Source organism: Vipera ursinii (genome assembly GCF_947247035.1).
Source record: "Vipera ursinii genome assembly, chromosome: Z".
Taxonomy (NCBI): domain Eukaryota; kingdom Metazoa; phylum Chordata; class Lepidosauria; order Squamata; family Viperidae; genus Vipera; species Vipera ursinii.
In genome coordinates, this window is record NC_139517.1 from 13,379,281 (window position 1) to 13,397,024 (window position 17,744).

Below are 17,744 nucleotides of genomic sequence, written 5' to 3' on the forward strand. Positions count from 1 at the left end.
CCTGCTCTGATGTCCAGCAGATTTTAAATGTAGTGTTTCCTACCATCTGCTACCTTTTAACTGGAGATTTTACTTGGATTATTGAAACATATAATATATGCTTTACAACTTGGTGCAGGAGGAGACACAAGTGAGAATGCCTCTGCCTCCACCTAGAAATCTCATCATGCTGAACCACCTTACAGGATTCATAAAAAGAGACTCGTCTCATTTATGTGAAACGCTTTAAAAAAATAGAATCTCACACTAAACCTTAAGATGATTTATTCAGCTTCAGCTTTTTGTATCATGCAAATCTGGCCAATTGTGGTTTATTTAATACATTAAACAAAGGTTTAGAATGTTGGTCAATATCAAACCCATCAACATTCACATTCGCTTCCTGGGGACAATTCGCAACATGTTCATACCAAACTTAAGCATTTTTATTTTCAGTTCACAAATGCTGTGTCAGGAAATGAAAGTCTTTTTTTTCTCTTTTTTTTCTGAATGCAGTTTAAAAAAAACAAAACCCAATCACACCATAAAATTAAAATTCTCTTATGAGAGCAGGAGACATAAATAGAATCTCAACAGGCAGCACCAAAGGGAAGGGAAAAAGAGAAGAACGGATAGTGAGGAAAATCAGAGGAAACAAACTGGTGCCTTCCTTATGGAGCAAAACACCCATAAAACTAAGGCAACCAGTGATTTTTCATGGCATTATGGGAGTTGTAGTCCAGAACGTCTGGAGCTACACCTAAATTGTCTTTCTGATATAGTGGCCAGCCACTGATTGGAAAAAATGGTGCGGGAAGCTCTGCTGAGGCTAGTCCATATTCCTCTTTCATGGAGAGTTTTAGCACCCAATATCTCTCTATATACAGATAATCTAAAAATCACATTCATTTTTTTCCCCCTTAAAATGTTCCCCGGAGGGAAACGACAAAGGAGGAGGCCCACAATGCAGATCTAGGAACTGCAAAGTTCCCCAAACTGTAACCCCTGTAGAAAAATAAATCACCCCAATATGAGGCATTAGGCCTGGGGTACATATGTGCCAGAAGTGAGGTTTTTTCCCCCTCCTCTCACAGCACAAAGTGTTTAACAAGGAAGATGGTCACCCTTTCCCCAGAGGGGGCCTGTTTCCTGAAATGGGAACAAGAGACAGTAGGTTTCACAGCCCGTTGCTGAGTGTGCAAAATGTAAGGCCCCAGAATGCCAGGGCAGATGAACAACGTCTCTCCTGCAGCTTCAAGAAAAGTCGAGGTAACCAAAAGTGACGTTTTCTTTGCTGTTTCCTGAATCTGAAGTGGTGAAGAAAAAAAAAACAGATCTGTGGGGGAAAAACAACAACAACCCATAAGATAAATTTGCACTCAGTGTGATTCTTTCTTCTTGTCCCTCCAAAATTCCTATCACTCTATGGCAGTGTTTCTTCAACTTGGTTACTTGAAGGTGTGTGGACTTCAACTCCCAGAATTCCCCAGCCAGCATGTTGAAGTCTACACATCTCAAAGTGGCCAAGGAGGGCAACTGGTTGGGAATGGTAGCTGGGATATGCCGAAACATATCAGAATATATTATTTTGGGAAAGCAAAGCATTGGAAACAGACTGGTTAAACTAGAGGTTGGGACTTTTCTTGGACCAGATTGGCCTACCTCCCAGGGTTGTCATGAAGTTTAAAAAAGGGCCATGGTGCCTTTTATCTATTATTTATTTGTTGGGTTTCTTATCCCCCTTTTACGACGATACCCTTATTTCAGCAAATCTGATGAAGAGCAGAATGTTTTAAAAACAAAAATACCTCAAGTATGAACATTGAGGGCTCCTTGCCGCTCTCTGAGCTAGCTTGTTTTCTTGCAGATGTTTCATTACCCAAACTAGGTAACATCATCAGTACAAGGAGTATGTATGAAATGGAATACATACTGCTCATTCCAAGTATGACGTTGGAGATTTTCAGAGAGGGTATAAGATCAACAAAACAATCCTAGGCAGCTTTACTCAGAAGTTACACTTAATCAGGGGTTAGTCCCAATTAAATATGTGAAATAGGAAAACCTTGAGATTATTCAAACATGAAAGTGCTTAGGAATGAACACGGAACTATGCCCAAGGAAAAAAAAAGAGACTTCTGTTATCACAGTATGACTTCATTGTACTTCACACAAATATACCGAGCTTCTGTAAATGTTTCACTATCTAGAAAAAAAAGTTTTCTGCTCAAGGTCACTGGGCAGGTTTCTGAAAAAGAGGGCAAGCTAAACCCGTTGTTTGTTTTTGAGAACTAGAAACTTGGTTTCTCTTTCCACTTCTTAAAGTGTCGCTTTATTTCTTTATTCGTTTACGTATTTAATTTGCCACTCATCTCGCCACAGGCAACTCTGGGCGGCTTACAATATTAAAGGCAATAAAACCAATAGATATTTCTAATAAAAATAGTAAAAGTGTTCCGTCCACAGGCAGAAAGGACGGACAAGGAAAGGAACTGAGATTAGGAGTATCTTGATCTCACCTTCAGTGTATCAGTGATTCTTGAGCTGAATGGCCTCCAGTTTCTTCAATTGGGGCTGGAAAGAGAGTAAAAATATGGTTAAAAGTTTATCAGTGTGACAGAGAGGTAGATACTCGGCTGCAGAGATGTTCGCTGTTCAGTAGTCTTTGAATTACAATGACAATTGGGACTAGAATTTCTGTTGCTAAGCGTGGCAAATGCCCAATTTTTATGACCTTTTTTGACACAATTGTTAAGCCACTCCAGTTGTCAAGTGAGTAACATGGCTGTTAAGTGAATCCATCTCCCCCCACTATCTTTGCAGAGCCGTGGTGGCGGAGTGGTTAGAATGGAGTATTGCAGGGTAATTCTGACGGCTGCCAGTAGTTCGATCCTCACCAGCTCAAGGTTGACTCAGCCTTCCATCCTTCTGAGGTCGGTAAAGTGAGGATCCAGATTGTTGTGGTGCAACAGGCTGACTCTGTAAACCGCTTAGAGAGGGCTGTAAAGCACCGTGAAGCTGTATATAAGTCTTAAGTGCTATTGCTATTGTTGGAAGCCAGCTGGGAAGGTTGCGAAGGGCAATCCTATGACCCTGGCACGCTGGTAAATACGTGCCAGTTGCCAAGCACCCAAATTTAGATCATGTGACTGTGGGGATGCTGTGACGGCCCGTAAGTGTGAAGACCCACCGTAAGTCATTTGCCATTGTAACTTCAAATGGTCACCAAATTAATGGTTGTAAGTCGAGGACTAGCTGTGGCAACAATTTCAACTAGAATGAAATATCACCAAAAGGAAAAACTTACTGGTGAACTTTTCTCGCCTTCGGCAGCGGGCATAAATGATTGTGCCCGCAATGATGCTAGCCAGAAAAACAGCACCAAGCGATGCCCCAACTAGCACCCACAGATTGAGGCCGTTGGTGGGCTGGGGGTCTCCACCTGCAAGAATGAGGAGAGAAGAACACCTTAAATTCCCCGGAAAAAAATAGCCTTTAGTTGATCCCAAAGGATCTTTGGCTGATGCAGCCAATTTCTTAATCTGAAACAGACATCTACTGTTTAAAAATACTTTCCCTTCCTGCCTACCTAGGCCCCTCAAGGCAGAGTTGCCACAAGCAGCGGAATAAAACTGTATACAAAGACTTTACTTTTTCCAGTTTTAAATGTTGGAATAGAGGTGGGGGAAAAATAAAACCATTATCTTTTTCATTGCCAGCAGCACAACGGCAAAACCCTGCTCATAAAAAGGCTGGCCAAAAACTAAGCCTCTGAGTCTTTCTGAACTCTTAATTAACTCCAGGCCCCCACAAAGAATGAGCTTTCAGATGACGGAGAGCAGCGACTAGAGATTTGAACGGCGGCATCAGTGGCTGCTCTCAGGATTGGTGGAAGATGCTAACGCTTGCTTCCATTTATATATTTATTTATTAAATTTATATGCTACCGTCCTGTTATCAAGCTACCACTTGCTCCCAAAAGAAAGTGTGTGTGTGTGGGGGGGGAAATTAAAAACAAAGACTATAGTTAGCAGACCTAAAGCTAATAGAAGTGGGCTGAGTATCCTCAAAAGCCAAGATGGCAGCCACAATCATGTGACAGAAGCCCCGCCCCTTCATGGCTGCTGTGGAGATGTGATTGTGCAACCCAGGTACAAATGGGGAAAAGTTTTAATCAATGGTTGAGGCTGAATTTTTCACTTTTTAAACCATCCCTGAATAAACCTTCGCCCTCACTTGCCCAAAATTGGGAAAAGAAAGAGGGCTGCCTTCTCCGGTGGCAGATGTGACAGGGAAGGGAATCACACTAGCTCTATCCAGGTATATGGGATGGCATTATGAGTGCCGTCTGACCTGCCTGAGAGATTGGGATCCTGTCTCCAGATTAATTGATTATTGGCTTTTGATTATGCAACGACAGGAAGCAGCATCTTGACTTTGGGCTCTGGGGCAAAATGTCCCAAGCCAGGCCTGCACTCAACCGTTCCACCATCCAAACATTCAACCCCAAAGAATCATATGTTGTAGCATCAGGCTGAACATCCAGCCACTATCCTCTCTCCCAGAGTGCTCCAAGAGCTATCTCGGCAATACCAAAGATGTATGGAGCCCTCCTCCACCACAGTACCAGGCGCAGTTAGGAGCCACTTACAGGTAGAGCAAAAATCGTTCTTATTTTGATGTTGGCACACTGAGCAGTCCATGCACTTTTCCAAGTCAGGACTCCAGGACTGGTCTCCAGGACAGCTAGTTTCTGAGGGCAAAATAATAATAATAATAATCAGAAAGGGAGTTGAGAGTTCACCCACCCTCCTTTTCACACGAACAGCATCAGAAAGTTTCTGCCTCCCTAAAGGAAAGTGGAATTAACCAAAGTTCTGGTATTTCTGATTCTGCCCGCTTGCAGGTATGTTGGACTCCAGTTCCAATAGTCCCTGTCTTCCTAGGGTTATGGACCCAGATTGTTGGGGGCAATAAGCTGACTTTGTAATAATGCCGCTTGGGGTGTGTGTGTGAAAGCCCTAATAAGCAGGCATATACATAGAATGAAAACTACTGCTAAGCTTGTAAGCCGCCCTGAGTCTTCGGAGAAGGGCGGGATATAAATGGAATTAAAAAAATAATAAAATAAATTGAAATCCAGCATGCTTTCAGCCATAGTTGCTTTCCTAAAAATTCATGAATTTTTGGAAGAAAGGAAAGAAAGAAAGAAAGAAAGAAAGAAAGAAAGAAAGAAAGAAAGAAAAAGAAAAAAAAGAAAAAGAAAAAGAAAAAAAAGAAAGAGAAAGAGAAAGAAAGAAAGAAAGAAAGAAAGAAAGAAAGAAAGAAAGAAAGAAAGAAAGAAAGAAAGAAAGAAAGAAAGAAAGAGAAAGTCATGAGAAGCATTATCAGCTGGGTGAAAATAGGAAAGTAAAATAAGGATAAGATTCAGAAATGGGGGGCCATTGCACTTAATCCATGTGATCCCAGCCCCCCCCCCATGACACCAGGGCTATTTCCAGAGGCATAACGTCACTGGGGTGAGTGGATATTGTGTTTCACCCCGAAACGTGAACCACTGTTAGGAACAGGAGAACATGGGGGGGGAGGGGTCAACTCAGGGAGCATCACATGGCAAAATGGGACGGGAGGGGGGTTAAAAGGAGAGGGAGCCTTCCTCCCTCCCCCCCTCCCTCCTTGCCATCACGTCCCTCACTTTTAAATGACTTCATTGATAAAACATGCCCCGAGCGAGCAGGCAACCAGATGGCGCTGAGCCCAGAAGCGAGTCGGACCGGTGACTCAGAGCGGGTCGCATGACGCCGACGTCAGGCCGCCCGCCGACACCCCCCCCCCCCCCGCTCGTCTCACTTGCAGGAAGAAGAGACGCCCCTTGACTTTTATCCGGAGAGCCCGCCAATAGGAAAGAGGCAGGGTCGAGCGGGGCGGGGCCTTGCATTCATAAACATTCCAATTCTGACAACTTCTGTGATTGATTTCGCGGGGAGGGGCGGGGCTTTAACTCAGCGCAGGAATTTGCCAGCAGCTGATAAGAAAGCGCCACTAAGCATGTGCAGATTGCTTAGTTCGGGGTGAACTGTTATTCTACTTATTTCTTTAGATTTTTCTTTTGTCCCGCTTTTATTACTTTTATAAGTAACTGAAGGCGGCGAACGTGCGCAAAACCCTTTCCCACTTTTATTATTAATTTATTATATCTATATCTATATCTCTATATCTCTATATCTCTATCTATCTATCTATCTATCTATCTATCTATCTATCTATCTATCTATCTATCTATCTATCTATCTATCTATCTATCTATCTATAGGACAAATGCTTGTTAACTATTAGATTACCTTGCTAGGCCCCAAACATGGGACAAATCTTTATCTCCTGTGTCAGCCTATCCTGAAGGCCATCGACAGGCAGTAGTCACACCGGTGACAGCTCATATTTATGTAATTTTTTTAAAAAATTGCTAACAAAGAATTAAGGGAGATAAAAATTTATATATATATATAAATATATATATATGCAAATTATTCAAATTGCTAATAAAGAATTTGGGAGGCTAAGATGATCATTTCGAACTTTTTATGTTCTCATCAGTTAGTCATACCCTTTATCTGAGATTCGAGGGGTATGACTAACTGATGAGAACATAAAAAGTTCGAAATGATCATCTTAGCCTCCCAAATTCTTTATTAGCAATTTGAATAATTTGCACAAATAATGAGCTGTCATAGTTGACTATATCCTGTGGATAAGCCCTGAGCCGGGCCAAAACAGGAATGAAAGAGTTAATTAGCAAGGTCCATTCAAAAAGCCTTGACAAATACTTAAACATATATATATATATATATATATATATATATATATATATATATATATATATATATATATATATATATATATATATATATATATATATATATGAGAGAGAGAGAGAGAGATAAAAATAATAAATTAATAATAAAAAGTGGGAAAGGGTTTTACGCACGCTCGCCGCCTTTAGTTACTTATAAAAGTAATAAAAGCGGGATAAAAGAAAACTTATACTGTGTTCATTTTCGTAAATCTCCTAGCCGGCATCGTTCCGTTAGCGACTCCTTAACAGGTAAAAAGATTCAAGAGGTTCAGCCCTGAGACGTAAAAAAGCCGTGATAGAGAGAGTTGCACCTGCTGAAAAACTGTGCAGGGAATCTTTCTTAGACTGAGAAGATGACCGCGCCGACTTTATACTGAATCTCTCTCCTGCTTGGAGGGTTCGCAGATCTAAGTCTTTTCAATTAACATCACGTGTGAACGCACCGCGCTTTGCGCGGAACGCAGCCCAGCATCTGTATCAACCTAGACTAGAAAGCTGGGTTATTGGGGAAACCGGCATACTTGGACTAGTTAAAAATCGCTGCGAGGTCCTCCTTCCACGTTTTCTCCACAAAGGCAGCCACGGCCGTCCGCAAAGGTTTGGCCGGGACTCCTGACAAGCGGGTCTTGTAGTCAAATCACAAAAGGGATTCCGGACAAACTACATCCGTTCATTCATCCGTTCATTCAGATTCCTACGCTCATTCATTCACTCGCCAGCCCCCCCACCCCCACCCCTACCCCACCCCGCTCCTCTGTTTTACTTCTACCTGCCGGCTCTTCCCTCATCCCTCCGAAGCCCTTCCCAATGTCGCTTCAACCAGCGCTTGAACGGGACCGCGGCCGTTCAACAGGTAGAGAAGAGCTTCGCGGCACCCTTTCCTACCAACCCTGAAAGCCGCACCTGTTTGCTCCACAGACTCTCCGGTTGTTGAAAAGTTTGCGGAGGGAGGAGAAAGGGAAACACCCCCCCCCATACACACACACACACACACGTCCTAAATGCTCCCTGATCCCCCATTTACCTGCCATGGGCTCTCCCCGGCCGGAGCCCAGCAAGACGGGCAAGAGCCCCAGGATGACACCCCAGGCAAGCATGGCAGGTGGGTCTCGCTGCTCCTTCGCCGCCGCCGCCGCCGCCGAGGATGTCCGATCGCCAGCGACTGACTGTCCGCCAGCCTCGCTCTGACTCAGTGCCGAAAACTCTCCCTGGCTCGCTTCGGCCCGGCTCGGCTCGGCTCCCGGCGAAAGACGCCCCCGCAGTCGGGGATTGGCGGGCGCGCGGCCAAGCTCCGCGTTCCATCCTTTGATCTGCGGGGGAGGTGCGGGGAGGGGGGGGGAGAGAAGTGGGGGGGGGGAAGTGGCAGCGAGTCAGCGCAGGAAAGGAAACGGCCCGGCCGGAGAAGGAAAGACGGGGGAGGCGGGGACAAGGAGGGGGCTGGGGGGTGGGACACTCCAGCTTTGACCCGGCTCGGCCCGGCCCGGCTTCTCGGAAATCCCGCTGGGCTGGAAATCCTGTTGGCCCCCTGGAACGGGACGCTTTCCGTCGATAGGGCTTTTCCTTTCGTGTTTCCAGCGGGGTGTTTTGAAGCCAGCAACCATAAACCAATCACAATCGTAATCGTGATTTACAAAAAGTTGCAGGGCTTGGAACAGCACGTAATTTAAGATGGTAAACTTTTAACTAGTCCAGATGCGGGGTGGGTGTGTGTGTGTGTGTGGGGGGGGGACGGAATCCCACAGTCAGAAAAGTGCTGTACCCAAACACAGTTCACGCAGTCTGGTGCTCTTTATGTCAACAACAAAAAGAATAATGTAACATGACATAACATATATATTATATATTATATTTTAATTATATCTTATATCTTATATCTTATATCTTTTATATATATATATATATATATATATATATATATATATATATACATACATACATATATACATTATATATATATATATATATATATATATATATATATATATATATATATATATATATATATATATATATATATATATATATCCCCTTCATGGATTACTGCCTTGTCGTGGCGAAGGGGCTTGCGTAATTCAATGAAGCTATGAGCTATGCCGTGCAGGGCCACCCAAGACGGACAGGTCATAGCTGAGAGTTCTGACAAAACGTGATCCACTGGAGAAGGAAATGGCAACCCACTCCAGTATCTTTGCCATGAAAACCCTATGGACAGTACCAAAAGGCAAAACGATATGACGCTGGAAGATGAGCCCCTCAGGTCGGAAGGCGTCCAATATGCTACTGGGGAAGAGCAGAGGGCTAGTACTAGTAGCGCCAGAAAGAATGAAGCGACTGGGCCAAAGCCGAAAGGACGCTCAGCTGTGGATATGTCTGGTGGTGAAAGGAAAGTCCGATGCTGTAAAGAGTTTTTCTCCATAGGAACCTGGAATGTAAGATCCATGAATCAAGGAAAGCTGGACGTGGTCAAACAAGAGATGACAAGACTGAACATCGACATCTTAGGTATCAGCGAACTAAAATGGACAGGAATGGGTGAATTTAATTCAGATGACCATCAGGTATACTACTGCGGGCAAGAATCCCTCAGAAGAAATGGAGTAGCCTTCATAGTCGATAAAAGAGTAGGAAAATCAATACTGGGATACAATCCTCAAAATGACAGAATGATCTCAGTTCGAATCCAAGGCAAACCATTCAATATCACAGTAGTCCAGGTCTATGCCCCAACCACCAGTGCTGAAGAGGATGAAATTGACCGGTTCTATGAAGCCCTACAGCACCTTATAGAAGTAACACCAAAAAATGATGTCCTTATCATCATGGGGGATTGGAATGCTAAAGTAGGAAGCCAAAAGATAACTGGAATAACAGGCAAGTTTGGCCTTGGAGTACAAAATGAAGCAGGGCACAGGCTGATAGAATTTTGTCAAGAGAATACGATGGTCATAGCAAACACTCTTTTCCAACAACCCAAGAGACGGCTCTACACATGGACATCACCAGACGGTCAACACAGAAATCAGATTGACTATATGCTCTGCAGCCAAAGATGGAGAAGCTCTATACAGTCAGTAAAAACAAGACCAGGAGCTGACTGTGGCTCAGACCATGAGCTTCTCCTTGCAAAGTTTAGGCTTAAACTGAAGAAAGTAGGGAAAAGCACTAGGCCACTCAGGTATGAATTAAATCATATCCCTGTTGAATATACAGTAGAGGTGACAAATAGATTTAAGGAATTAGATCTGATAGACAGAGTGCCTGAAGAACTATGGACAGAGGTTCGCGACATTGTACAACAGGTAGCAACCAAAACCATCCCAAAGAAAAAGAAATGCAAGAAAGCAAAATGGCTGTCTGAGGAAGCTTTTCAAATAGCTGAGGAAAGGAGGGAAGCGAAAGGCAAGGGAGAAAAACATAGATATGCCCAATTGAATGCAGAATTCCAGAGAATAGCTAGAAGAGATAAGAATGCCTTCTTAAATGAACAGTGCAAAGAAATAGAAGAAAACAATAGAATAGGGAGGACCAGAGATCTTTTCAAGAAAATTGGAGAGATGAAGGGAACGTTTCATGCAAAAATGGGCATGATAAAGGACCAAAATGGCAGGGACCTAACAGAGGCAGAAGAGATTAAGAAGAGGTGGCAAAATTACACAGAAGAACTATACAAGAATGAGCTTAATGTCCCAGATAATCACAATGAGGTGGTCACTGACCTCGAGCCAGACATCCTAGAATGTGAGGTGAAGTGGGCCTTAGAAAAGCTGAGCAACAACAAAGCTAGTGGAGGTGACAGTATTCCAGCTGAGCTATTCAAAATCTTAAAAGACAGTGCAGTAAAAGTGCTACACTCAATTTGCCAGCAAATTTGGAAAACTCAACAGTGGCCACAGGATTGGAAAAGATCAGTTTACATTCCAATTCCAAAGAAAGGCAGTGCCAAAGAATGTTCAAACTATCGCACCATTGCACTCATTTCTCATGCTAGTAAAGTCATGCTTAAAATCCTACAAGCTAGACTTCAGCAGTATGTGGATCGAGAACTACCAGAAGTACAGGCAGGATTTCGAAGAGGCAGAGGAACTAGAGATCAAATTGCCAACATACGCTGGATCATGGAGAAAGCTAGGGAGTTCCAGAAAAACATCTACTTCTGCTTCATTGACTATGCTAAAGCCTTTGATTGTGTGGATCATAACAAACTGTGGCAAGTTCTTAAAGAGATGGGAGTACCAGACCATCTTATTTGTCTCTTGAGAAACCTATATGCGGGTCAAGAAGCAACAGTGAGAACTGGACACGGAACCACTGATTGGTTCAAAATTGGGAAAGGAGTACGGCAAGGCTGTATACTGTCGCCCTGCCTATTTAACTTATATGCAGAGCACATCATGAGAAAGGCAGGGCTAGATGAATCAAAAGTTGGAATTAAGATTGCCGGAAGAAATATCAACAACCTAAGATACGCAGATGATACCACTCTAATGGCAGAAAGTGAAGAAGAACTAAAGAGCCTCTTGTTGCGGGTGAAGAAGGAGAGTGCAAAACTTGGGTTGAAACTTAACATTAAGAAAACCAAGATCATGGCATCTGGCCCTCTCAATTCTTGGCAAATAGATGGGGAAGAAATGGAGGTAGTGACAGATTTTATTTTCCTGGGCTCCAAGATCACTGCAGATGGGGACTGTAGCCAAGAAATCAAAAGACGCTTGCTCCTGGGGAGGAAAGCCATGGCAAATCTAGACAGCACACTAAAAAGCAGAGACATCACCCTGTCAACAAAAGTGCGTATAGTCAAGGCTATGGTCTTCCCAGTTGCAATGTATGGCAGTGAAAGTTGGACCATAAGAAAGGCTGAGCGCCAAAGAATTGAGGCCTTTGAACTATGGTGCTGGAGAAGACTCCTGCGAGTCCCTTGGACTGCAAGGCGATCAAACCGGTCAGTCCTAGAGGAGATCAATCCTAACTGCTCTTTAGAAGGCCAGATCCTGAAGCTAAAACTCAAATACTTTGGCCACCTAATGAGAAGGAAGGACTCACTGGAGAAGAGCCTAATGCTGGGAAAGATCGAGGGCAATAGAAGAAGGGGACGACAGAGAATGAGGTGGCTGGATGGAGTCACTGAAGCAGTAGGTGTGAGCTTAAATGGACTCCAGAAGATGGTAGAAGACAGGAAGGCCTGGAGGAATGTTGTCCATAGGGTCGCGATGGGTCGGACACGACTTCGCAGCTAACAACAAATATATATATATATATATATATATATATATATATATATATATATATATATATATATATATATATATATATATATATATATATATATATATATATATATATATATATATATATATATATATATATATAAAGAGCCTTGGAGCAGTGGGCTAATGTCTCCTTAAGTAACACCAGCTGCCTGCAATTAGTGCAGGTTCGCATCCCACCAGGCTCAAGGTTGACTCAGCCTTCCATCCTTCCGAGGTAGGTAAAATGAGGACCCAGATTGTTGGGGGCAATTAAGCTGACTTTGTAATAATGCCGCTTGGGGTGTGTGTGAAAGCCCTAATAAGCAGGCATATACATAGAATGAAGGCTACTGCTAAGCTTGTAAGCCGCCCTGAGTCTTCGGAGAAGGGCGGGATATAAATGGAATTAAAATAAAATAAAAAAAATAAAAAATGGCAAATTGTATCTGGGAGGTACTGACGAACTTGCTCTGAGGTTTTTGCTCGGGCAGTTATTTATTTAGGGGTTGCTATACCTTGTAGGGACACGGTGGCTCAGTGGGTTAGGACCCTGAGCTTGTCAATCAGAAGGTCGGCAGTTTGGCGGGTCAAATCCCAACTGCCGCGTAACAGAGTGAGCGCCTGTGACTCGTCCCAGCTTCTGCCAATCTAGCAGTTTGAAAGCACGTAAAAATGCAAGTAGAAAAATAGGGACCGCTTGGGTGGGAAGGTAACAGCGTTCCATGCGCCTTTGGCTTCTAGTCATGCCGGCCACATGACCACGGAGACGTCCTCGGACAAGCGCTGGCTCTTCGGCTTTGAAATGGAGATGAGCACCGGCCCCTAGAGTCGGAAACGACTAGCATGCATGTGCAGGGGAACCTTTACCTTTACCTTTACCTTGTAATTTACAAGGTACTAGCCTTTTTATTTTTTTATTTTTATGTCTTTATTGTTTCATTTCCCACCTTTATTTTGTTCAAGATGCTTGTTCTTCCCATTTTTCCCACAGCAACCCTCCGAGATGGACTGGGCTGGGAGGGGAATGGTCCAAACTCACCCAGTTGCCTTTCATCCCTAGAATGTATCATTTCCTAATTTCTAAGCCAGCACCTTAAACACTAACAGGGGTAGGCAACCTTGGCTCTTTTATGACTCGTGGACTTCAACTCCCAGAATTCCTGAGCCAGCCATGCTGAGGGGAAAGGGAGAGGTTTCCAAGCTGAGCCATGCTGGCTCAGGAATTCTGGGAGTTGAAGTCCACGAGTCATAAAAGAGCCAAGGTTGCCTGCCCCTGCACTAGACCAACCTGACTGTCCTACTGGTAACGTTAGAAACCATGGGCAGCTTGTCCCTCCAGGATCTTATCCAGCTCCCTTTTAATACTGTCGCAATTGGCTGCCATCCTGGGTGGTGTGCAAAAGGTCCCTGCATTTAGTTTCAGTGTGTGACCTTGAGCCTTCATGGTGTGAGAGAAGGAGAAAGGGAGAAATCTCTCAGGCCAACTACGTGCATGGTTTAAATATTTATCATGCAAGAAATATATTAAATTTCTGTGAACTTCGAAAGCATGTCATAATTTCTGAATCCATTTTAGTGGAGGGGTGGGTGGGTAAAGCCTCCTTGTGGATCTTTGGTCTAGGACTAGGTCAGGGGTAGGCAACCTTGGCTCTTTTATGACTTGTGGACTTCAACTCCCGGAATTCCTGAGCCAGCTGGCTCAGGAATTCTGGGAGTTGAAGTCCACAAGTCATAAAAGAGCCAAGGTTGCCTACCCCTGGTCTAGGTAAATGCATGGTTTTGCCCTTTCATACTCTTGTGCCTTCAAGAACTTATTGTTCCCATCAGCCACAGCCAGTGCTTGCAGAAGGATGGAAATTGTAATCCAGCCCATCAAGAGGGTGTGGGTGTTTCTATACATGTTGTAGGTGTAATTGCCAGCCTTGGGTGATCTCTTTTTTCTACTGGATGGGATACCAACAGGAAAGCCCGAGAAGAAGACTGCTAAAATTGTACTATAAGGCGGCAGTTGTTAATTGCTTCTATGAAGTTAGTCCTTGACCTACAACCTTTCGTTTAGTGACCATTCAAAGTTATAAGGGCATTGAAAAAAGTGACTTATGTCCGTTTTTCACACTTAGGAAAACTTTGCAGCATCCCCATGGTCACATGATCAAAATTCAGACGCCTGGCAATTGGCTCATATTTATGACGGTTGCAGTGTCCCGAGATCATGTGATCCCCTTTTGAGAACTTCTGAGAAGCAAAGTCAATAGGGAAGCCAGATTCGCTTTACAACCATGTAACTAATTTAACTGCTGTGATTCACTTAACAACTGCATCAAGAAAGGTCATAACATGGGGCAAATCTCACTTAACAAATGTTTCACTTAGCAAGAGAAATTTTGGGCTCCATTGTGATCATAAGTCAAGGACTATCTATACAATATTGCTCCAAGAAAATCATGTGGACCTATCCTTGTGGTCAACATGGATTGAATTCAAGAAAGATTTCATTTTTAAATTCTTTGAGAGGGAAAGAGAATGTGGTTGCTGGCATATAGAGAATGGATAGATATTTTTAAAAAATGCTTTTTCAACATACAGATTGTACAGAGAGATACTTTCATTTTGGGTCAATCCATGTACTGAGGTTTTGGAGCAAATCCACCTGAGCGGGGGCAGAAATAGGACATTTTGGAAATTAAAACCAAAGAAACTTGGAGACATAATAATTGGATATTACTGGAACTGTCTAGACTGCAAGAAAGCAGTGCAACAGTCATGCAACAGATGAGAAAAGAGTTTTTAAAGGGAAAAAGAGGAGAAACAGCCTTCCTAACTTGGCTGAGGACAGGTCAAATTGAAATGTTATAAATTTGAAATAAAAGGTATGGGAGATTTACTTATCCGGAAGCAAAACTGCTTTAGCAGAAGACATGATACAGATTTGAAAGTAATTTCTGTTTGAGACATCAAATGTTCTGGGCATGGATCAGCCTCCCAGTAACACCCTTTGTCTCTTCTGACTTATTTGGTATTCCTCCTGTGCTTTAGCCATCTTTGTCCATAATTATAGCAAAGTCAGGATTCCTTGTGGCTGGCCTAAAAGCATAATGGACAGTAAATCAGTGTTTTTCCAAACCTGACTACTTTATGCTGCGTGGACGTCATGTCCCAGAATTCCTCAGGCAGCATGCTGGGATTTGAAGCTCATACTTCTTAAAATTGCCAAGTTCAAAAATTGAATTGAATACTTTATTTGGCCAAGTGTGATTAGACACACAAGGAATTTGTCTCCAGTACAGAAGCACTCAGTGTATATGCAAAGCAATAGATGCAATAATCCAGTCTGAACATCTGGCTGACTGGACAAACCATAATAATAGTAATACCACCAATAAAAGGGGGAGGTAAAGAAGGTAATAAAAAAGGATAAATAATACTGCTACACTGCTGTATTGTAAATACACAAAATTGTAGATAAATAGAATCACTGCTGTATTGTAGATACTCAGAGACACTCTCCCTCTCGTTATTTCAAGCTCTGGGAACAGCAAAAGTGCTGCATTTGAGGGTTTGAGCTGGAAAAATGGTAATCTGAAGAAGGGGGAGAAGCAGCAGATCCACCTGGCAAACAGATTTCCAAACATTTAATTTCTTTGCAAAATGCTTCATCTCTCCCTCCAATCTCAATTAATTCTTTGTCTTGGATGGTTAAAGATGATCCTTTTTCTTTGCCAACTGCCAGGAGCGAAGACATGGCCCACATTACACTGAGCGAAGAGTCAGCCCCAGGTGAACTGAATATGACGTTATAGATCTTCCAGATGTTGTCCTGGCTGGAAGTGTAGTGGATTCTAGCTCCCATAATTACAGGTAGTCCTCGATTTATGAACATTCACTTAGTCACTGAAGTTACAGTGGCACTGGAAAAAGTGACTTATGAGTGTTTTTCACATTTAAAACCATTGCGGCATCCCCACGGTCATGTCATTCTCCAAAGCACCTGAAAGCAGGACAAGAAGCAATGGATGGAAACTAGTCAAGGAGAGAAGCAACCTAGAACTAAGGAAAAACTTCCTGACAGTTAGAACAATTAACCAGTGGACCTGCCTCCAGAGGTGGTGAATGCTCCAACACTGGAGGTTTTTAAGAAGAGACTGGACAGCCATTTGCCTGAAATGGTATAGGGTTTCCTGCCTGAGCAGGGGGTTGGACTAGATGACCTCCAAGGTCCCTTCCAACTTTATATTATTATTATTATTATTATTATTATTATTATTATTATTATTATTATTATGTGATCAAAATTGAGACTCTTAGCCACTGGTTCACGTTGATGACGGTCGCGGTGTCCCAGGGTCACGCGATCACCATTTGCAACCTTCTGACAAGCGAAGTCAATGGGGAAGCCAGATTCACTTAGCAACCGTATCACTAAACTTAACCGCTGCAGTGTTTCACTTAACAACTCTGGCAAGAAAGGTTGTAAAATGGGGCAAAAGTCACTTAACAACTGTCTTGCTTAGCAACACAAATGTTGGGCTCAATTGTGGTTGTAAGTCGAGGACTACCTGTGTCAGCCAGGGAGTCTGTGAGGTTCCATCCATCCAGGGAGGCAATTGACCTGTCATTTTAGATCTGTGCTGATCAACTTATGTTAAAATGGACTCCCTTCACTCACTCCCAGTGGTCTCCCCTCCTTCGCTCCCAGAGAGCTAACCTCCCTCCCTCCTCCTCCATGGGCTATCCTCTTTTATTCTGGGTGGATTCCCCTCCTTTGCCCCCAGTGTCCAGTAAAGTCACATGCAACCTCACACATCTAACTATTAGTGCATATATTTCTTTGCCTTTCCGTCATTGGCTTCGTACCACAACGGAGGAATGCCCAGGGTTTCAATAGGCAGGAACTCGCTTCAGGGGGTTGTGCAACCTTAGAAATTCCCTGGTGACAAAGAGACCAGGCTGGTTGCCAAACTGTTGCAGCCATCTGGCAAGGCCCGGCCCACCCGTTAGTTACCCTCCACTCTAGGCGTGTGACTCAGCAAGAGGGCAAGATTTGAAGTCGGCTCTTCCAGAGCCCAGGAGCAATTAAAAATATCCAGTTAAAATGCACGCTGCGCTCTCGGAAGTGCTTTTGTCTTTTAAGTAACCACTAAATACCGCCAGCTATGAGGCTGTCAGGCTGAAGATGGATGGATAGAGATGAGCCACCTGGCGATTCCCAGATGTGGTTTGGACTCTAATTCCCATCAGCCCAGCCATCATGGAGCCCATTGTTTCCATGGTGGATAGTCGAGTCAGCCAGGTGTATAATAATTATGTGTGTGATGGAGGCTGGATAAGGTAGCTAGAAAGGGCTAGGAGGTTGTGGAACGCCTCCCTCTTCATACAGCATCTCCTTCATTGAGGCTTTGACACCTCAGCCAGTGCGGTTTCAGATGACTTTTACTACCCGTGCATCAGCCACACTCACTGCCTGGCGACTTCCAAAGCCTCCGGCCTGGATAACGGGGAATTAGCCTTCTTCTCTACCGCTGGTCTCCACAACCAGGGCGGGTCACTAGCTCATTCTTTATCAGCGATCTCAATCCCTGCCCGCGCCCGCCTCTGCGGCCTAAAGGAAGCTTAAAGCGGGGTTGGGGAGGCGGGAGTTCTCCCCGCTTTTTCCACTTTTAATCCCC

At 43.6% G+C, this 17,744-nt stretch overlaps 1 protein-coding gene across 1 annotated transcript; it reads right to left on the minus strand.

Moving 5' to 3' along the window:
* Positions 1 to 257: 257 nt before the first annotated feature.
* Positions 258 to 8,433, minus strand: TNFRSF12A (TNF receptor superfamily member 12A; the record flags this gene model as incomplete). Its single annotated transcript, XM_083377425.1, has 6 exons — positions 258 to 1,315; positions 2,499 to 2,553; positions 3,287 to 3,421; positions 4,631 to 4,732; positions 7,857 to 8,142; positions 8,245 to 8,433. The coding sequence occupies 5 exons, from the start codon at positions 8,431 to 8,433 to the stop codon at positions 2,501 to 2,503; spliced, it is 765 nt and encodes a 254-aa protein (XP_083233551.1). The 3' UTR covers positions 258 to 1,315; positions 2,499 to 2,500.
* Positions 8,434 to 17,744: the final 9,311 nt, after the last annotated feature.